The sequence below is a fragment of the Aspergillus homomorphus genome, assembly GCF_003184865.1.
Source record: "Aspergillus homomorphus CBS 101889 unplaced genomic scaffold BO97scaffold_23, whole genome shotgun sequence".
NCBI lineage: Eukaryota > Fungi > Ascomycota > Eurotiomycetes > Eurotiales > Aspergillaceae > Aspergillus > Aspergillus homomorphus.
In genome coordinates this window covers 489127-510177 of record NW_020291909.1, presented here as the reverse complement: position 1 = coordinate 510177, position 21051 = coordinate 489127, and the positions used below count along the sequence as shown (strand labels likewise).

The window sequence follows — 21051 nt, the reverse complement described above, 5'->3', positions numbered from 1 at the left end:
GGTGTGGTTGTGTTGAAAGAGGGAGAGGGGGGAGAGGGAACAGACCTGCATTAATCAACATCCTCTCCCCAGGCAACATCACGGGGCGCGAATCTCGCAGCTTCAACTTCTTTCTCCATGTTCTCTTCCACCTAGAAAGACAATGTGGTCCTATCCTCCATCACTGTCATTTGCTCGTCACTGTAGTCTCGAATGACATATCAACCACCACTGCTTGTGTCTGGTACCCCAGGACAGAGTGAGTGCGACTTGACGGTTGATCCAGCGAAGCTCTTATCCCAAACGATTCTGGAGCACTTCGAAATGGACTGTTGTTAAAACAACTCGGAAGAAATGAACATCGTCGTCTGAAGTGCGAAAGCAGTAGCAATGCTTCTACCACAACTCGTCGCAATCGAAATGGCTGGAAGACGATGCGATGCGACTGACGCGACGGTCACGTGAAAGGAGGCCTTCTTCCCTCCATTTTCGGTTACTTCACTTCTCCAACGTTGATTTGCATCTTTGATCTCACCTTATCATCAGAGATGCTGGTTTGCGCGCACTCGGTGTGCATTCATGAAAGCGGAAACAAGATGACAGCTCAGGGCTAGTGCCTTCATGGTCTCAATGGGACAGGACGCTGCATTCTAGGCTGCTAGCGCTACTGAGCCTTGCGGCAAAGGACTACCTTCCAATACCTCCCATGTCCATCGACCCTCTATCATCCACTCTAGGTTCAATCAAGAAAGTCACACATGTCCTTGAACTGCTCAAGACCAGGGGTACATGATGAACAGACTTCCAGGCGACCGCAGCTCACATTTGAAATGCTATTGCGTTGACCCTGACATATCTTTTGAGCCCTTTTTCAAGGCTCTGGGGCAATGGTGATCCCTTTAAACCGTCCAACACAAAATCCCAGTACTTATCAGGCCTGAGCAATCTCCGGCCTCGTGATGCTTCGGGACTTTGTGGAATTGTGGATGGTCGCCATCAGTCTAACCAGCCAGCGCTATTTGAGAAGATGGAACAAGCTCCTTAGCCTATTATGCTTATTCCATTGAAACCCCTACTTCTGCCAAACCAATTCGCGACTTTGGTAATATCGGACTCGGGTCATCCGAAGTCTCTTGATATTACCTCGCTAGCTAGTGAGAAGCTCCGCCACCTGACCTTCACTAGTAGCTTGCTTCTGATAATATAACAGCAAAACCTACTCTTCCGACACTTCAATGCATTGCTATCGAGAAGGAGATTAGGCCGATGTTCTCAATCACCGCGACGCGTCACTTAGGGGTCCGGGATGCCGTCATCAACCAAACTGCCGAACTGAAATTCTCTTTCCGGAGTTTCACTGTGGTTTTCACCACCCGTGCGGGCTCGGCTTTTCCAAATTGGCGTCTAAGCTGGACTAAATATGTCGAACTTGCGGCAATCGAGTTGGTCGCAGAATGAGTGCCCTTGAACATTACCTTTTCAGGTAGAGATACTGGTGGGCCTCGCGTGGTAATGCTCAGGGACCTCGCACCGCGAATGTTAGAGCGTCTTTCCTCTTTGTCATACAGTGATACCCTTTCAAGGGCAAGATGAGTTGAAGGCGATTGAGGGAGGTGAGGGAGGACTATAAATGGAGCGATGCGCCTCTGTGGATGATGCCAGGAATCTTACTTATCAAAGCTGGCTGGCCACATCCGTTCGTTTCTTATCTATTCTTGTGTACTAAATCCATTCATTCGTTCGTCTTCCATATGTTCTTCTGGTCAAAATGAGACCCATTTCACTTGCCGTGACGGCAGCCCTGCTTGGCTTGACAGGCGCGTCGAGCTCGTCAACATTGGGCTTACTTAAGGCCAATGGTGGTAAGTAGACCAGTCATGCCTCATGTCATATGTATGCACTCGTAACATCGAAATAGTGGCGCTAGGAGACTGGGAGGCAGCCTATGAAAAGGCGTCTGCGTTTGTTGCAGGGCTAACCACTGATCAGAAACTGGCTTTGATCACCGGTAGCAGTGTTTGCTCTTCCAATGGCAGTTTCAGTGCTCTGGAATTTCTTGACGGAGATATGGGTCTCCAGAACTATTTCTATGTTTCTGCTTTTAGCTTGTCCTCGGCCCTGGCTATGACCTGGGACCACGATGCTATCTATGCTCAAGCCAAAGCTGTCGGATCAGAGTTCTATAACAAAGGCATCCAGGTGGTGGCTGGTCCTACTTCTCAGCCAATGGGCCGTAGCCCTTGGGGTGGTCGCAATGTTGAAGGATTTGGCCCTGATCCTTATCTCAATGGCTTAGCCACTGGCCTCTCCACTAAAGGTTATGTCGACGCTGGTGCGATTCCGGGTGGCAAGGTAAGATCATCGCTCCTCAGTCCTACATGCTGTTAGTTTCCTGACATGAGACCCGTCACCCGCTAGCATTTTCTTCTTTATGAGCAAGAAACCAACCGTACTTCCAGTGGTGGCGGCGGCGGTCCCGGTGGTGGAGGCGGAGGAGGTATGCCTCCTGGGGGCATGGGCTTCGGTGGCTCGAACTCTTCGTCACCAGGGCCGCAGCCCTCAGGTTCTTTCATTCGACGTGATACCGTCTCCTCAGATACGGAACCAGCCCCCTACTCCTCCAACGCAGACGACAAAACCTTGCACGAAACATACCTCTGGCCCTTTTACGATGCAGTGAAGAATGGTCTTGGAGCTGTCATGTGCGCGATGACTAAAGTCAATGGCACATACAGTTGCGAGAACTCGGATCTTTTGATGAAGACATTGAAGACCGAACTTGGCTTCCTGGGTTTAGTCTGGCCTGACATTAATGGCCAAAACAGTGCTGAAGGGCCGGCATTAGGCGGCGAGGATTATGGATCGAGCAGTGTTTGGAGTATCTCCACAATGAAAAATCTCCTGTCAAATGGTACCCTTACCGAGGCCCGTCTGCACGATATGGCAATCAGGAAACTCGATTGTGGATCTCCTCTATGGCGCTATCAGCCCTTCCGGTCGTCTTGTCCACACCATTGCCAAGAACGAGAGTGACTACAACGTGGAGCTTTGCTACACTGCTCAATGCGATTTTACCGAGGGTATGTCTTGGATCCTATTTGATTATCAGTGCTGAACGGCATGATGACGCTGACCGCATGAACAGGTGTTTATATTGACTACCGCTACTTTGATGCCAAGAATGTTACTCCCAGATACCCCTTTGGTCATGGTATTTCCTACACTACGTTCAAGTACTCGGATCTTGCCATAAAGACCCCATTTGCTATAACCAAGGCTCCCCAGGGCAACCTTACCGTCGGTGGCAACAGTGACCTGTGGGACATTGTGGGAACCGTCTCTGCTCGCATCACCAACAGTGGCATGCTTGCGGGTGCGGAGATTCCTCAACTCTACCTTGGGTTCCCAGACGCAGCAGATCAACCTGTTCGTCAGCTTCGTGGTTTCGACCGTGTTGAACTTCGCGCAGAACAGGAAACCATCGTTACGTTCAATCTCCGGCGCCGTGACATTTCCTACTGGGATGTAGCTGCCCAGCAATGTCTCGTTGCTTCTGGAAAGTACAAGGTATATGTGGGTGCAAGCTCTCGGGACTTGAGATTGAATGGAACATTCTCTTTGAGAGTGAGGTCTTAGCATGGCTTGTCATGGGAGGGGTCCTGATACTCAGCATTCTACCCTAGAAGAGCATTTCACTGGCGGGTGCTCCTTTCAAGGACCTGCCTGCTCGTTCCTATTTGTTCTAGATCACTCAATCAGCGGCCGTGGGTCGGTACAAACTTATTCACCGAATCCCTTGTTAGTTGAGTATAATATAGTTAAGACCTTGCGACCAGCCTGCCTAGGATTGGCATCAAGAATACAATGGCGCAATTCCCATTCATCAATCCACATAGCTACTGTATCATTCACAAGCACCTGGCCTGTATAGTTACTTCACCACCTTCCTGTCCCATCTTCACACTAAGTTCTTGACATCTCGTCCTTTTTCTTCCCCTGCCTTCTTCCTCTTCCTCCCTCTTCCACATTCTCCTTCCCACTCTATCGCATCAATGATTACGCACTTCATCTACTTCTGACCAGTTTCCCCCAACCAAAGACTCACCTCCAGCTGGTAGGGTGCCTTCCCCTCCGAGCCTGGTATAGTCTCCGATGAGATCACGGAGACTACATATCTCCCGTAAGTTCAATTCAACCAACCAACGGCTGCCCCTAGACTGATACAGTTCCTAGCCACGCGAGCACCAGACCGGTTGCTACCATCGTCCCAATCATCACTGTCAGATACTCCGCCAGCCAACTGAACCGGTACATGAAGCAAGTCACGTCGTCCGTGCTACCTTGCGATGTCTCGTTTAGAGAGCCGCAGGGCCCGTCAAGAGGCTCATTGTTATGTGAACTACCACACTTCAGGAGTAGGATGGACGATGACTCCTGCTGAGAAAACCCTTGCGATAATCAGTCTTGACAGCAAAATGATCACCTACCATCTTGATCCATCAGGCATAAATCGTTACACACTTCCCTTTTCGTCTTCTTGTGGTGGCAATGCATTGGAACGGTAAAACGCCATGTACGGATGCTCAAGTCACCGAGCTTCAGAGCAGCTTCGAAGTCTTGACAATCGAGCCAAGGCTAACTCTGTCTTTGGGCACCCCGTTCATCAGAACGCAGGCTAAGTGAGACCGGTTTCTGGAGCATATACCGAGCTGTCCAACTTTGCTGGCTGGGTACATTCTGCTATTCTGAACCTGAAATCGCGACATGCCCTACTGCCATTATGAGTGCATGAGCATTGCCATACTCCGGAGAATCTATCAATGAGAGCAAGAGTTTCTGAATACGGGGAGGGAAGTTCTGAATGGCTCCTTGAGGTTGACTGCGTCTGTGACGCTGCCAAGTCCGTGCTATGCCATCAGTGCTGTGATCGCAGTTTGACATGCGGAACGCATGGAGCAGTACGCTGTGCAGAAGTACCTTCCTTGTCTAACTTGGATTCTCAGGGATGAGAACTACGATATGAAAGTAACTGTCAGAGCTCTAGAGCATGGCTGCATGATAATCGCCACACGAACATTACCAAAATTCCTTTATAAAGTCGGGGTTTACCGAGCCAATCAGCCCGCAATACAGAATATTAATCTTTGTCTGCATTCGTCCAAAGGAAAAGTTGCAGGCCGTTATTGAGCTGGGCCAGGCTCTTCGACACCAGGCGAACCTGTGAGACAAAACTTTTCCTTGACCATCTGAGGCGAGATAGCTGCCAGTATATCAGACCTCTTAGCGGAAACCCAGGACAACCTTCTCGTCGCCTCCCTCTGCAAACTCGTGGTCTCAGAGCCAAGTCTGTGTCTTGCTTCGGCCTCTATCTCGGATTCTGACGCGCGTTCCTCATCGCAGGTGAGTTTACGTCTTGTAACTTCAGCTACACGTTCTGACTTCTCAATGTCCACTCCCAGGTCCCATCTTGCCACCATGAGCGCGCCAAACACGGCTTACGTCGCGGATATCGCACCCGGTGGGCTAGCGGAACGCCTCCGATCCCCGTTGAACCAATTCCATGTACCATCGTTCCGCCGTGTCAACTAAGCAGTCTGCTAGATGTTGGAATCAGACCAGCAGACGATCCATGAAGCACCCGAGGCTGATGACGCGCCGAGTAACGCGGTTGAATTCGTGCAATTTGGTCTCAAGGACGGTATTGAAGATTGCAAAGAGCTTGTCCGCTCTATAATGAGAATGAATATCCAGAACAAGGGCCGCCAGAACTGTCTTGATTTGTTGAAGCGTCTACAGTCTGCTGCTAAGCACCTGGCGGAGTTGAAGATAATCCTGAGAGAGCTAGAGACGGACTTAAGTGATTGGGCGGGCGTTCGCCCTCACATCGGGCTTCCTGTGGTTTACTAGCTAACGACTGAAAGAAAGTCCGAGTTGATGCACTTGGAGAGACTCGTCACAGGCCAGGCAATAAATAACCCAGCAAGAGTCGACCTAAATCATCGACCACATTGCAGAATTGCTGCCGGCCTCGCAGCTGCTGGGATTGACATCAGTAGGACCTGCGTGCCTGAAAGGACGCGATTGCGGCGTATGAAGACCCGGGTGAAGTGATAAACCAAGGCTTGCGGTCCATTTCGGAGAGCAGCCTGGTGATGTTGTTGGTTCATTGCCTGGCTGCAAGCTTCCACCCTCGAGTGAAGTCGGGACCTTTTCCGATACTTGCGGTAAGTCTTCTCTGATTCGCACCGGGCGTCGCGACTGACTTGGCATGATAGTTGCCTGCCCCCGCCGCCGCCGCCGCCCATCTCCGGTCCGGGGTTGTCCAATACACGCTGCGGATGAGGAACATTTGGTCTACACCACCATGTTTGTCCCTTCATCCTGGCCAATCTGAGAACCGGGGCGGCCTTGAGCTTGGGCAGGCTCGTTTGTCCCTGAGAATGTCTATACTAGCCTTGGGTTTCATTTCCTCCTTTTGCCTTGGAAGGAAGATCTATGGAGCCTTGACACTAGACTACACTTTAGAGAGCTGGCGACATGTTCGCGCCTGGTTGTTGTTTTGATGCTGTTTCGAGCGTTAATTGCCAGCAGTGCGCTGCCCGCAAAACAAACTGCGCGACCGTGGGTCTTCCAATATCAAGCAGTGGAAGTCAGCTAACCGTATTACAGACGGCGGCGGGGATGTTGGGAAATGCAAAGGAATTGGCGTCGATCCTGCCAGTGGTCGAGTCTCTTCTGGGATGAAGACAACGAGGAGGAATGGGATCCCATCCTTCGCGGCCCGTAGGGCATAATTGCGTGTTCCTTGGCCGCAACGTTCGCGGATGCCGAGCGTGCCCAGCCCATCGTGCCGAACATGGCCTGACTGCTGCCACCAAGAAAGCCATGGCTGTGAGTACTTTTTACAATTCATGTTGGCTTTGCTAATTATCCGATAGAAGAACGCCGGTGCTTATCGTGCTTGGGTGGAAGCACGTCGTGCCCTCGCGGTCCAGGCTGGGATGTACCACATTCTAGTCGCAGTCTCTCTGCGAGGCAGATGAGCGTGGATTTTCTGGATTTAGTTGAAGCAGCAAGCGCATTGAGATTCTGAAACAAGCTATCACCAGGAGAATACAGTGCAGACTGTTGTGTACTCCTTTCTGCTGAAATGGAAGGTTCTCTTTCAACTGGATCCGGAAGAGGGTCCAAGACCAACGATGAGTGGCAGTTCAAGATCGATTTGGCTCATGTATCTGCCGGTTTCTTGGCGGATGGCCCTGTCCATACTCAGGTAAAACCCCCGAAACCGGACAACGTGGATTAGTTCTGCGACCGCAAAACTTATTGTTAATGATTGATCATGATTGTTCGACGGGGACATTTCGACATTTACGCCTTTGGCAGAGACCAAAGAGTAAAGTCACAAGTTGTCTTCGTGAGGCTTTCTGGCTAAGGGCTTCTAGTATATGATTATCGAGCTCCGATGGCCACGAGCCTGAGACAAGCAGAAAAAATTTCGGGCTCGTGCATGAGGTCTGTGGAGATGCAGCTTCAGCAGCCACCTTGGCGTGTCATTTGCTCCTGAAGAAGGGGTAATGCGGTAGCAAGAAGTGTCAAGGAAGTCACTGCATATCCGAGCGATGAAATAAAGAGACTGGGGGAGACGAGCGAGGATGAAATGGTCAGATTTCTGGCGGAAAATGTTGAGAGTGAACAGCTGTGGGTTCCCCGTCCCATATTTATGAAGCATTCCACTGACTCTCGGTTAGGATCATGGCCATGGGCGCAAGCATTGCAGAGAACCGACTCTCGGAGACGAATTAGGAGAGGTGCCAACGATCCTTTCGTCTCAAGGGCAAACAAGGCAAGAATTGAGATGATCGCATTCGCTTCCTAGGGCTCAAGACTGGTCTCAGGCCCTACCAGGGATATGCTGCCTTCTGGCTCCTCACTTCAAAAGGCAAGGGAGCCGTGGGAGGATTTGTTACAAGCCAAATGAGCTATGGTAAGATCCTCATAGTGATCGCGGTCATTATCATCAGCCTGGATCTGAGCAGGACACAGCGTGAAGTAAAGAAATCACGGCTGCGGCAAGATGGTAGACACCTCAGTTCACCGCAACCGGGTCAATCGTGCCCTACATACAAAGGGCCTATCGCCTGTGCCGTTTGAATCCGACAGTCCCACGGCCTCAATTTCCGCGCCTGAGGGGCCACAGCTCCAGTCGGGCTGATGTCTACCTGGACAGAAGAGTGGAAGGGGTATGTGGATTTCGAAGCTGTTAACATCGAGTTAAGAATTGGACACGACAAGAAGGTGGGCGTAATGATTTGCAAGCAAGATTGGTAAGCTGGGATGAGGCCTTCGGGCATAATGCAGCTCCTTGAAGGCTATAATGTTTTGGTGGTGGGCACAAAGCACCGCTTTTCCAACAACGCTACTACTAGTGATCTATACTCACGCGGCCCATTTACGAAAATACCACTCAGATCCAGCAGAAAAGACCTGGAAGCACGTCTGTACCACGGATAGATGGAGACCCTACACACCGACCTTGTCATGGTGTACGCCTACAGCAACGAGAAGCGTAATGCATTTACGCTGTCTCTCGAAACGGACAAAGCAGGTTTTCTTCTCAACGAACAGAGCCTCACGGTGAGCATAAAGGACGTTGAGCCGGCACACATGCGAGACGACCGCTTCACGAAATAGTACAGTCGAACCATGTGGTACAAAACCGGTATATAAACAACCCCTCTGCTTGCAGGGAAGACCCAACCAGCACGTGAAGTTGGGATTCGAGACAACCAGCTCCTATTATACCTGTCTCCGTGAGGTTACGAGAGAAAAGGCCACACCAGACGCGAAGCAGACAATCACCGCACCGCCGCGTTTGGCGGATCGATAGTCGGAGGGAGTTTGTGCCACGATATATCTCTACTACAGTCGTCGATATGAGCATGAGGCACCTGTCCATCCAGGGGCCCTCGGTGGTTTTCAAGTTTAGCAGAGTGATCAGTGGACAGCCCGTTCTACCCAAGCACTATCTCATCTGTGGCCCTAGGCATTTGATCAAGATGAGCGATTCGTTCGATGTCATGAGCTGTTTTCTAGCGATGCGTGCAGACCTGCAGCTTCTCCAGTAGCCCCATAGGAGAATAATGCGAAGAAACAGTCATTCTTCGAAGTGGTTTATCTTAGTGGATGTACTGCACGATCTGCTGATCTTCACTCGCAGACCCCAAGAATGGATGCTAATTCTAGGGGGCCTAAGGACAGGTGGTGTCAAATTCTCACGGCTCAATGCTTGGAATGTGAGAGATCAGTTATGATCAAGTCAATACGCAATGCTGATGACGAGCACAAGCTCTCCCTAGTCCAAAGAGGACGTTTCCGCTTCATGGAGCTGAAGAGATTCAGACTGGTGCATTGTGACCAGATACCAAAGCCGAAATACCATGTGCCTGATGAGATGTTGAACTCCATGAACCGCCGAGCAGTGGTTATGACCTTCTACGTCCGTCACCTGGTTGCTATGAATCCTAATGACTCACCGATTTCTTGAACGCGGGCCCAAACGAGCGGCTTCACGTTTTTGGTAAGCTGTGCATTACTAGACCTTAAAAAAACTAGTAATGTGAAAGCAGCATATTAGCCCAGATAATATGATATAGGACATCAAGAAGGAAAACCTTGAAAACCAGGCTTTCCAATCCCCCGCAAGGCCTATCTCGAGCGTTCTGAAATGGCCAAGAAGGAAGTAAAACTGATTCGACAGGTTCAAAAATCGTTCAAGGATCAGAATCATGCGCAGAAGGTCCAACTTATTAGCCGCGTTAAACAAGTACGCGTATGCTCGGCGGTTCCGGCTTTGTGGAAGGTCCGCGAGAGACCCCTCTGACTATCGAGAAAATGCGAGAGGATAAGATTTATACCAAGCCTGATGAGTCATTCTTTGCGAAGAACCTGGAAATCATCCTTCAAAGTCGTAACAAGTGGCTCGACCTAAAGCAGCGACTATCAGCTCTGGATTAGCAGGAGAAAGTCGTCATCCTATCGAAGTCCCCCGTAGTTGCATTCATCATATTCCTTGTAAGACCTGCCGTCACGTTACTAAATGTTATTCTGTACTAAATGCTTCTACAGGCCGTGCAGAAACAGTGAAAGTCACACCTGCAGATGATCGTTGCGAACAAGAAAAGCCTCCAGGAAAGCCGGATAGGGTTTACTCGAGAAGTCCGCACGCTGCCTCCTGAGGAACGAGGGCGCTATCAATAATCCAGTTGAAATGTTTCAAGGGCGTGACCACATCACCATACACACCAAAAGACGTGATATTTCATAGTTAAACATGGTCTGGGACGACATCGAGAGAAAGATCTCCCTTGACGGAGGAAACCTGATCAGCTGCTACCGCACTGGGAGTCGTCTCGAATACCGACTCCTTTCTTCTTTCTTCTTGATCCTTGATCCTAGTGTAGGCTGCCACATCTGGTAGCATGGTGAGGACGTCGAGGCGGTGTTGGAGATAATAGATGAGGTAGTGGAAGCACAATAGCAGTAACTACTGTAGGAAGGTATCGAAATGGTAATATTTTTTCGCCTTCAAGGACTATCCGAGCGTGCTGCAAGCTATGCTCGAGCCCTAGGCGCGACTAGGGAGGATGTTCCGCCGCGTGGCCGTTCGACCACCACCATCTCATGGAGGTTGTTCACGATAATGGCACCTACACCATCCTCAGGATGCTCGATCTTGTCCGTCGTTTGGTCGACTTTCGTGAAGCTGCCCACGAGCGCGGATCCGCCCCGGAGGTCTATGCCGACGTCACCCTGACACTCTCTTTGCTGTGCATTCTACCGGCAGCGGCGGCCCCTCGGGGTTGCGCTTGCCTACAACTTGTTTTTCTTCATGATTAGTTCAATGCAAAGGAAATGGCTGCGGATACGGGGGGGTCTTTCAGACTTACTTTCCGTGACTCTTATGTTACTCTTCACACGCCTGCCTGCATCTGAATATCTGGCGTGGGAGTTACCTAAATGTTGATAAGCATAAAGACCTCACCAAGCTACTACCTCGAACACAGATACTCGTAATGCTGTTTTCAGCCATGTCTGGACACCTGCAGAGAAGAACTATTGGCACACAGAGCTAAAGGCATCGTGCCTTGCATGTGCCTTGCAGAGACTCCGCAATATGCTTTAAGCTACACGCGCGTCCAGACATTCCTAGGACCTGACAGCAGAGATGTTCGATGGCGGGATATTAGACTAATCTGCTATACTCGACTCGAAAAAGGCATGGGGCTATGCAGATCCAAGAAGGCACGGATCGCCTCTTCAAAGCCACTGATCGTAAAGTGAGCGGCTTCTATTTGTCGGAGCTATGTATTGTGGCATATCACTACGCTTAACCTTCAGGTTCTCAACTTGGTGGCACCTGTTCAATGGGGCTCGTCATATGTATTGACAGCGCACCTGCGCTTTTTCAATTTCCTTAGCCGACACAACCACCTCGTGAGAGTCATGGAGATTTTCCACGTGCCCTTTTCGCAATCGAACTCATCATCAGGACGAAGCTAGTGGGGTTCAAACACAGAAGAACAAGAAAACCGGAGATGGCTAGCCGGCGAAAGCTCCCCGTTTCAAGGTCATCTACAAGTGAATTGTCCAAGTTCGGTTCTTAGAACACCTATGTTTCTTTATATTGAAGACCCAGGATGCATACCCCACCACTAGGGATCAGCTCAGAAGAAACTGGGGGGTTTAATGCAAGGACGAGAGACCACTTGAGGTGTTTGAATGCACCGCTTTATATCATCGACTCGCTCGCCAACCGCAGAGCGCAATCCGTGAAGCCATAAAGCTTCAGATAAAACCTCGACATCCAAAGAGAGCAGGGAACGCATAGAGGGGCCAAGGGAGCTGGCAGCGTAGATCCTAGGAGCCAAGTGCAAGATATAAGACCTTCACCTTCCCGAATCGACTTAAGTGGACCATCTGACTTTCTCTCATTCCCGTACCACAGAATTCCATCTTTCCAGTATCCCACCCAACAACCAAACCCTCCCCCTCCCCACTCCTCAACTCAAACCCCCGTAATCCTCACGGAACGCCCCTCCCCCTCCGCACAGCCCTAGCCAACTCACTCCGCGCCTTATCCTCAGCATACCTAGCATAAATCGGAAGATACCACTCCCTCTCACTACACGTCTCCCTAACACTCCTGCGCGCCTCAACAGCAGCCAACCAACGGCGCCACCGCTCCCAAACGCCCTCATCCTCCCCACCCTCCCCAGGCAAAGGGATCCCGACCCCACCCTTAAACTCCTCGAAAACCCACAACCGCGTCGCCCACGGCGCCAACACGACATCCACAAGACTGAACTCCTGACCCAGGAAATACGGCCCCTGGGGACTCAATTCCCTCGCAAACTCCTTCAGTGTATCCACGAACTCCCCCCTCACCATCTTCAACCCATCAGCCCCACCCCCATCCCCATCACCAGGCTGAAACTGCAAAAACCGATGAAACGCCGGAATCACGCGCGAGGTAACGAAATCAATCCAGATGCGGGCGCGGGCGCGTAGGTAGGGGTCCGTCGGGAGGAGGGCGGGCTTGTGCGATGGGTAGGCTTCTTCGAGGTATTCGAGGATCACGGTCGATTCGTATAATGGCCGCGCGGAGTGGGGACTGTGATTGTCTGGGCTTGGGCAGGGGCTGGTGATGGTTGGGACGAGGCCCCGTGGGTTCAGGGCGAGGAAGCTCGGGTCTTTGTTGTAGGGGTTTATTTCGATGTATTGGTAGGGGATTCGCTTTTCTTCGAGGGCGAGCCAGACTCTTTGGACTTTGAGGGATTTCGTTAGATTTGGTTTGGTTTGGGGTGGGGTTGGGGTGGGAACACTTGGGCTGGGTTACCGAAGCTGTTGGAGGGAGGTTAGTGAGGTGTTGATTGTTAGAGTATGTATGGAGGGCCAGACGTACGGACAGAACCAGCCTGCGTAGAACTTCAGCGGTTGCTCGGCTTGGTGCTTGGCTACGAGGGCTTGGGCGGGCCCGGTAGCTGAGGGGTGGATGTCGGCGTCGGGAACGGGCATGTTTCCATTATTCTGAGTATAGAGAGGAGTGGTGTGGCATTGAGGATGAAGGAGATAATGAGGGGACTGACACAAGAGGGACATATATAGATACAGTGACAGCGACAGTAACAGTGACGATCGATGGTGTCATCAGAGATTATTAATCCAACTCACATCCACGATTCAGCCATACTTCTTCAACAACCTCTCCATTATCGCCACCGCTCCAGACCGATATCCCGCCCCGAAGATCGCATGATGATTCAAATGATGGTATCTGTAGCAGTCACCAGTCAGCCAAACCCACAACCCACCACCTCGAAGTAGGGAAACATACAACTCATACAACCGCACGCGATCCTCATACTCCTCGACCGGCTCCGTTTTCGGCACGAGACGGTGATACTCCTCGAAGAAGCGGCTCCCAAACCCGCCGAACATGCGCATAATGCCCAGCTCGAACTCACTGTGCGCATAGCACGCCGAGGGATCGTAGACGACATCGCCGACGACCTGCTCGTCAGCGGCACCGCGGACAATCCTACCGCGATCCGCATTGCCACTCCACAGATCCCCATGCACGACGACCGGCACGATCCCCTCACCGTTCCCACTCTTATCGTACCCCAAATGCTCTTTCCCCAGCAGCCGCGGCACGACCGTGCCCGCCGTCCGCTCCACCAGCTCCCTCAGCCCGCCATCGCGCCCATTGCGCTTCTCCGAGGTCTCCAGGATCGTAAGCAGCCGCTCGTTGGCGTAGAACTCCGCCCAGTCGTCGCAGAACCGGTTCGGCTGCTTCGTATCGCCGCAGAACGTCGGCACGGGGAACCCGAACCGCCGCCGCTGGGTGTCTGGGTCCGCTGGCGCAGGGGTCGTGTGAAGCTTGGCCAGCCGGTGCGCGAGGGAGAGGGAGGGCGAGGCGATCCCTGCGCGGTGGCCGCCGCCAACGCCTAGATCCAGGAACTCGGTGAGAAGGAAGTAGCTTTTCTTGTTCGTGCTGGACGGGTCGTCTTCGTCCTCGTCTAATGCCCCCCATGCTAGAGCCCGGGGGCAGAAGTCCGGCACGCTGTTGGCGATGGCGTTCAGCGACTCGTATTCACCCCGGAACATCTCCGCCGCGGAGGCCCCGTCGGCTGAGGTCTTCACGAAGTAGCGGCGCTCTTCTTCGTCGCCGTTGGCGTTAGGGACCAGGGCGCGGAGGGCGCCGGTGCTGGTGAAGCCGGAGCCGAGGCCGGAGGTGGAGAGGCTAGCTTTGGCCGGGTCGGTGATGGAGAGAGCTCGGAGGATTGAGCTCGGTACGGGCGCCATGATGATGATGGTGTGTATGAGTGAAATTGGATGAGTTGAGTGAAGCTGGGAGAAAATGCGAAGGAGGGGAACAGGCAATAAATTGGGAGATGGAGCAGCAATGACGTCGCTTGGTTATCTTATCGCGATAAGATAAGACATATCGAAACAAGCTACAGAGCACAATAGGCTTAAGTGTCAATATAGCATTGCAGCACCAATTGTAGTGCGAGTAGAATTGTAACTACACATCTACATCATCACGTGTAAATCTTTGTACATTCAGTGCCATCCAACGCCGCCCATCGCAACCGCAAGGTCCCCCTTTCCAGACAGAAGCATCGCTATGCATGGGTCAATGAATTCACCATATCCTGCGCCGTTTTGGTCCGCTCGCGCACATCCAGGTCTGGATCATCCTCTAGACTGGCCAGCCGTTCCATCACCCCCATCGTCCGCATCCGAATCGCGCGATCCCGACATCCCTCTCGATCACTCGAGTCGTCCTGGTACACCAGATTGATCACCACCCACACGCAGTTGATCCGGACATCGCGCTGGCTGTGGTTGAAGTACGTCATGAGACACTTCAGCAAATCCGGGTGCAGCTGCAGCAGCTGCCGGTGCCGCGGCAGGCCAGCCGCCAAGTGAATGATCACGTACGTCACCGACACCAAGATCTCGGTTGGGACGGACAACGTGCGCGAGGTTGGCACATCACGTCGAGGCGGGAGGGAGATGGAACGCGGCCGCAGTTTATCTGCCAGCGCATCCAAGAACAGGTCTTGTCCTATCTCCTTGAACAGATGATCGATCATTTCCGATGCCCCGGGCCCGCAGATGATGTTGCGCAGCAGGTCGAACGTCTGTTCCTGCACCGCAATATCGTCCTGGCGGGCACGCGTCGTCTGGTCGAGGTCACCCTGCAAAGTCAACCTGCGCCGCCGAGTGGCATCGGGGAGAAACATGTCTAGGCTGATTTTGTGCGACGGGAGCGTATCAGCCATCTTCATATCCTCGTCCTCGCCGCTCACTACCGGATTCAGCAGGTCTACCTGCTCGCCGGCTGAGTTGGCTCGGCTCATACCCGCGCTGGTATTACTGTCCATCTCATCGTCCAGACCGCGCTTGGTCAAGGCGATTGTAGGATCCTGGGTAATAATCTGCTTGATCCACTCCGCGCCTAACCCTTCGATAATCTTGATTTTTACATCATTGGTGGAGTTATATGCCACATGCTTCAAGGCCCAGAGCGATTCTATCCGCAACTTGGTGCTCTGGGAATGAGCATGCTCGCACAGGATGGGAAGAACGTCGGCCGAAATGATCGCCTAGATACCATGAGCGCGTGGAAGAGGGAATAAGATCAAGCAGTTGACAACGAACCTCTTTCATCGGACTGAAATCCAAAGCCAGGTTACAGATGACTTGCGTCGCTGCAATCTGGACTTCGATGTCGGGGTGTTTGATCAAGACAAACAAAGGGGTCGCAACACCCGCATCAATTAGACTCGTGCGTAGAACACTCACCGAGCGGGTGAGCATGCGTGCGGCCCCGCAGGCTGCCAGCAGGGTAGGCGTGGGATTCCCATCGGCCACGGTATTCTTCGGAGTCGATGTGTCTCCCGACAAATCTTCCGAGCACGGCTTGAGTGAGTCGATGATGTATGGTACTACTCCATTCTCACAGACGGCTTTGCGATACTCGTCCTTGAAGGGAACCAAAGCCGCCAAGGCCTTCAGAATGTTCTCCCGATATCGCATGACGTGACAGTGAAGTGGGGAAAAGCCTGAAGGACCTAGTTGACATTCAGGGGTGGTAGTATCAGGGCCCGAGAGGCCCTCTTCGCCGTCCGCGTGCCACATGGGGTTAACACTATCTTGAACTGGGTTGTAGGTCTCTTTCAACAACTGCGACAACCGTTTGATAGCGCCTCCCTCATAAGCATGCTTCTGTAATTCGTGATCATCAATCACCAGCATCGCTAACACAAATGGGGCTTCTTCTCGGAGACGTTCGGTAGAAGGGATTAACCCTCCGTACTGCACTCCATCATCAGCGGTCACTTCATAATCCTTGTCCAGCATGCGAATCAAAACAGGAATCATCAAATAACAAAGCATGGACACGCGATGCTTCTTTGTCAGCCCAAGACGAAACAGAACTGTAACGAGACGGGCCGCCATCAGGCGCACCATCCCGCTTTCGCTTCGGACGATATACAAAAGCCATGGAACGACCGCATTTTCTTCCTCCTCAGGAGAAGGTGTCTCGAAGTTTGATAGAGGTGTCGAAAATGAGTGGCTGTGTCGACGATGCGTATTACCATGGTGGCCCAGAGGAGGGAAATTGGAAGTGCTAGGGGATGCCTTGCTTTGCGCCAGAGGTACCGACGGCAACAAGTACTCCAATGGACTAGCCCCTGCATGCCGAGGCACTGCTGATCCGGACAGATAGGTAGCACCCCATGGCCCTCGCTTTATATCCCACGGAGCGAACTCAGCCAGCTGCTTTGGGAATACGGTGACGATGCCTGGCGAAGAAAGGAAATGCTCCGCGCGGTTTTTGGAGTGCTCCACAATAACGGTAACCGCGCGGAGGATGGGTGCCAGTTTGGCCCCCGGGGGTGCCGGGGGTGGCATAGTGCCCAGAGCTCCAGGCTCTTGAACGTGCTCTTCGGCACCAGGGTAGACGAAGCCCTGCGCGGCCACGAACGAGGCGACTTTCACCGCCAAGGCATCCAATACTCCGCACTCCGCCAAGACCGCCTTGTGAGACTCCTCCGTACACAATTTCCCGATGAGGGATGCAGCAAGCTCGATGGCTGCCTGATCGTGATAGTTGCCGTAGTCGCGGCCCAGGATGCGAGCCAAGCAGCCAATATACTCGCCAGAGAAGATGAGGTCGGCTAGCCGGGTATCTTTAAACGATCGTTGCTGACTCTGTAACGGTAATCGGTCGGCCACATTATTCAACGTTCGAAGGATCGGAAGGATGAAGAATGAGGGACAGTCAGGTTTGGACAAGATGTTCAGGAGCGTCGAGAGTATGCCACTGGACAGGATGGGAGAGAGAAAGGAGGCACCGCCTATTTGAAAGCAAGATCAGTCACTGTGTACAACATAGACACAACATAACTACCTTGAGCTAGGCTACTCATGATCACGATTGCTTGTAGGCACGCCTCATCATCCTCTGACTGTGGACAACGAAGCTTTGCGGCCCCGTTGGGTTCTGGTGTAACAATGTCCTTGCCGTGACGGGCTGCGAGGATATTGGCTAGTACGGGGATGATCCCCCACCGCACCCAAGCCTCTTTCCGCTGGTCATGGCCTATTGTCTCATTCTTCAAGCTTCGCAAAGCCGCTGCCTGCGCCGAGGAAGAGTCCGCTGTTTGAAGTTGGAGCAGCAGCGGAGGCGCTGAAGCGCGGGTCATGGTCCGAAATCGCCGCCTCCCGCGGGAGGGCCGTGGGATCGATTACGTCGAAGAACAGGACGAGCGCTGGTTGCGCCGAGACACGACAATACAGATTCAGAGGTATAGGAGCAGCCAGGCACTGATCGGTTGATTTGAAGCTGTCTCTTCAGGCAACAAGGAGGTAGTTTGGATGACCAGCCAGCCTGAAGCGATGGTTGAATGCGATGGACTGAGTTGTGAGGGATGGAATAATAACTGGTTAATGTCACGGCGGCGAGACCCTCGGCGATTGAGGAGGGGTCTACAAGTGCCAAACGAAGCACCCCCAACCAAGAAAAGCAGGATAAGATAGACAAGTGTACTACAGACAGATGAGAATAGGAGCACACATGCAACAGGAAACTGGCCTCAAAACGACCAGCTCCGAAAGATTGAGTGGTGATTGATGCAGCTGTCGATAGCTCGCTGTCCGCTGCCGGCCGCTGACCGCTTTCGGCCACTCTATCAGGTGATGTCACCTGACACAAATGAGTATAGCTGACTCAGCATGTGCATAAACCAGTATCATCATGTGACTCAGCCCTATCGTGATCTTCGTCAAGAAGACCCATCGCTCTCGGTCCCGGGTGGAAGATAGGATGTTACGAGAGACACGAGAGACAGAGGCTTGTGTAGCAATGGAGCCAATGATATGTAATCATTGCTCAACCACGAATTGAGTTTTGAGCACGGTGTTCCCACGAGTTCGGGGTCGGTCAAAGCGAAAGAAGAGAAGGAATGCGTAACCCCAAAAGTTGAACCTTTAGGGGGTTGGAGAAGGAAGGCTGGGAGTACCCTGGGGGATCCTTGACCGGCTCGCTCGTATGGCCAAAAGCAATGATTGAGAGCGCATGATCGTCAGTTGACAGCTGACTTCTGGGAAAGGGAAGGAACCACGGGAAAGCAAGTCTTTTCTTAGCAGTGCCCATCTTCTGAGACCGAGGGACGAGCCTTCACAAATGGACAATGAAAAAGGATACACCTGGTGGTTCCTTGCTTATGCCTCAAGATTCCTGACTGTTGCCCACTCTTAGGCTCTTAGCCCCAGTACTGTATCGATGGTGGGTTCTGGGCGGTAATACACTATCGACGTTTGTGCCGATAATCCGTATCACTCGTATTCATTTCACCCTGCCTTGGCTCTGATTGGAGGCCTGGGCTCCCTGACACAGTGACAATCCAGAACTGCGGGATTCGCGAGATCCACTTAGCGCACTGCAGTATTGGTAATTACCAGGAATCAGGCGTGATAAAGCCGCATGAAAAACTCGAGTTGAACTTGGCATTATACTACGGACTAGGTTGTTGTTAGCAGCGGCACTTACTAGAGTCACTACTGATCAGATTGGAGCCGCCTGTTGTTCCCCCTCTTTGTCGGGATTCCCTGATCAGCGTCATTGTTTTATTTTTCTCTCGTCTTCCTCCTTTTCTTCTTCTTCTTCTTCTTCTCCTCCTTCTCTTTCACACCTCCACTTTTTTTCCTTCCCTCCCTCCCTTTATCTTACTCAGTGCGGCTACTTCCTCTTTTTGCTCCAGAAAGAGTTGAAGTTCTTTCATTCCTCTCTCCCCTCCCCACAGATCACAATGTGTCTGTGCACGCCGCCCTTGCCTCTCGCCGCAGCACAAGGTTTCGCAGCGTCCGCCAGCTTCGTTGCACGTCGTTCAGTCGTGCGCCCACGTGGTGAACTCGTTGGGCGGAGATGCTAGTTTCATCGCCCTCACCCTCCGCCGCCTTCCAGCGCCCATCTCCCGCCTCTCCTCATTCGCACCATCCTCCTCATTCTTCGCATTCTCAACCCTCCATCCCTTTCTCCTCCTCTGCGGCCTCCTCATCCTCTCCTCGCCCGCGTTCTCGTCACCCTTCGATCACGGCATCGTTTTCTCCACATCACCAGTATGAGCCCTCCGGGCCTGTTCTTGCCGCATCGTCCAGTCATCGTTACGATCCCCATTCTCCCCGCGCGGCCATCGAAGAGCTGCGATCGGCCCTAAATCGGCACACCGTTGGCCATTCCCCTCAGGGGCCCTCAGGGGATCTGCCTCGCGGTCGGATGTTCGCCGGGCTGACCTCCTCTGGGGGCGGAAGTAGCATCACGTCCGACGCCGCCATTCCCGCCTCCCACCACCACCACCACAGCAACAATCACTCTCACCCTCACCCTACTGCTCCTTCGCAGCCATCTGTTCCTGCAGCCGCCGCATCCGCTTCTTCCGCCCCTGCCCCCCCTGTCTCCCATTCATCCGCTACGCCCCCTATGCCGGCCCCCAATAGCGCTGGCTCAGGGTCCAACAAGCGCAACAGCCCCAATGACCCAGCCGTCGATGGGACGCGGCCCGCAGCTTTGGGTCATGCGGACCTCGAAGGCTCTCAGGCGAAACGCTTACGCCCGGAAAAGCCCGCCGTCAAACTCCTTCCGGCTCGTTACGAGTTGGCCGATGCCCGAGATCTAGTGGTATTGATCTCCAGTATGCTGATGGAGCTGATCCGATTCAACGACAAGATCCCCCTCCACCAAGGCCGACTGACCCGCTTCCACTCCCGAACACCGCCCCGCATCTCCGTTCAAGACTACTTGCAACGACTCACGACCCACGCCACACTCTCTCCTCCAATTCTGCTTAGCATGGTATACTATATTGATCGACTCTGCGCTATGTATCCGGCTTTCACTGTTTCCAGCTTGACGATCCATCGATTCTTGATTACCAGCGCCACGGTAGCCAGCAAGGGATTGAGTGACAGTTTCTGGACTAACAAGACCTACGCACGGGTGGGGGGCATCAGCATGACTGAGTTAGCATTGCTCGAGTTGGAGTTCCTCTTCCGTGTCGAGTGGCGAATTGTCCCCGAGCCGGAAGTACTCGTGGACTATTATCAGAGCCTGGTAGAACGATGCGAAGGGTATGCGATTCAACGCGATAGTTGATTCCTGCAGGTCCCGGGGATCTTGGTCTTTCAACCGCTTTACTCCTATATGCATTGCCTTGGCATCTGAGGTTTGGAGCGCACCCCGCATTGGGGTACAATCGGGGGCGTTTCGATAGTGTCTGTACGAGTACATACATACACATACACGGGGCATGGAGTTGATATTGTTTTTGTGCATGGATACGACGACGACCAAGTGATTTTATATCCATAAGGCTTTGTTTGTGTTTCTCGCGCTTCTCTTGTTCGTCCGATCATAAGTCTTGTACAGCTCACATTTTTTTCAAATTCATTTCGAGTCCTTTCTCTCTACATATGCGTCCGCGTAGTTCAATTTAA

At 52.5% G+C, this 21051-nt stretch overlaps 5 protein-coding genes across 5 annotated transcripts; 2 read left to right on the top strand and 3 right to left on the bottom strand.

The window, feature by feature from the left end:
- Positions 1-1747: 1747 nt before the first annotated feature.
- On the top strand, positions 1748-3725 carry BO97DRAFT_425720 (glycoside hydrolase; the record flags this gene model as incomplete). The annotated part of the gene is made up of 6 exons (XM_025697090.1): positions 1748-1841; positions 1898-2331; positions 2398-2857; positions 2931-3059; positions 3125-3603; positions 3663-3725. 6 exons carry the CDS (start codon positions 1748-1750, stop codon positions 3723-3725), a joined length of 1659 nt encoding a protein of 552 aa, XP_025550563.1.
- Positions 3726-12063: 8338 nt separating this feature from the next.
- BO97DRAFT_347316 (uncharacterized protein) lies at positions 12064-13056 on the bottom strand (the record flags this gene model as incomplete). Its single annotated transcript, XM_025691849.1, has 3 exons — positions 12064-12806; positions 12878-12882; positions 12944-13056. The coding sequence occupies 3 exons, from the start codon at positions 13054-13056 to the stop codon at positions 12064-12066; spliced, it is 861 nt and encodes a 286-aa protein (XP_025550562.1).
- Positions 13057-13221: 165 nt separating this feature from the next.
- On the bottom strand, positions 13222-14346 carry BO97DRAFT_347529 (putative fructosamine-3-kinase; the record flags this gene model as incomplete). The annotated part of the gene is made up of 2 exons (XM_025691856.1): positions 13222-13315; positions 13376-14346. 2 exons carry the CDS (start codon positions 14344-14346, stop codon positions 13222-13224), a joined length of 1065 nt encoding a protein of 354 aa, XP_025550561.1.
- A 255-nt stretch (positions 14347-14601) lies between these two features.
- BO97DRAFT_471137 (armadillo repeat protein) lies at positions 14602-18180 on the bottom strand. Its single transcript, XM_025700019.1, has 3 exons — positions 17468-18180; positions 15712-17414; positions 14602-15656 (listed from the first exon to the last, which is right to left on the bottom strand). Exons 1-3 carry the CDS (start codon positions 17760-17762, stop codon positions 14670-14672), a joined length of 2985 nt encoding a protein of 994 aa, XP_025550560.1. The 5' UTR covers positions 17763-18180; the 3' UTR covers positions 14602-14669.
- A 986-nt stretch (positions 18181-19166) lies between these two features.
- phoB (regulatory cyclin phoB) lies at positions 19167-21011 on the top strand (the record flags this gene model as incomplete). Its single annotated transcript, XM_025695395.1, has 1 exon — positions 19167-21011. A coding segment is annotated over exon 1 (1223 nt), but the record flags the coding sequence as incomplete, so codon positions are not given.
- Between the last annotated feature and the right edge of the window lie 40 nt (positions 21012-21051).

Excerpts from the sequence above, each read along its gene's own strand:
- BO97DRAFT_471137 (XM_025700019.1), bottom strand. The coding sequence starts at position 17,762 with ATGACCCGCGCTTCAGCGCCTCCGCTGCTGCTCCAACTTCAAACAGCG. Across the intron at positions 17,415-17,467 it reads CATGAGTAGCCTAGCTCAAG|GCGGTGCCTCCTTTCTCTCT; the intron begins GTAGTTATGTTG and ends GCTTTCAAATAG. Across the intron at positions 15,657-15,711 it reads ATTTCAGTCCGATGAAAGAG|GCGATCATTTCGGCCGACGT; the intron begins GTTCGTTGTCAA and ends CATGGTATCTAG.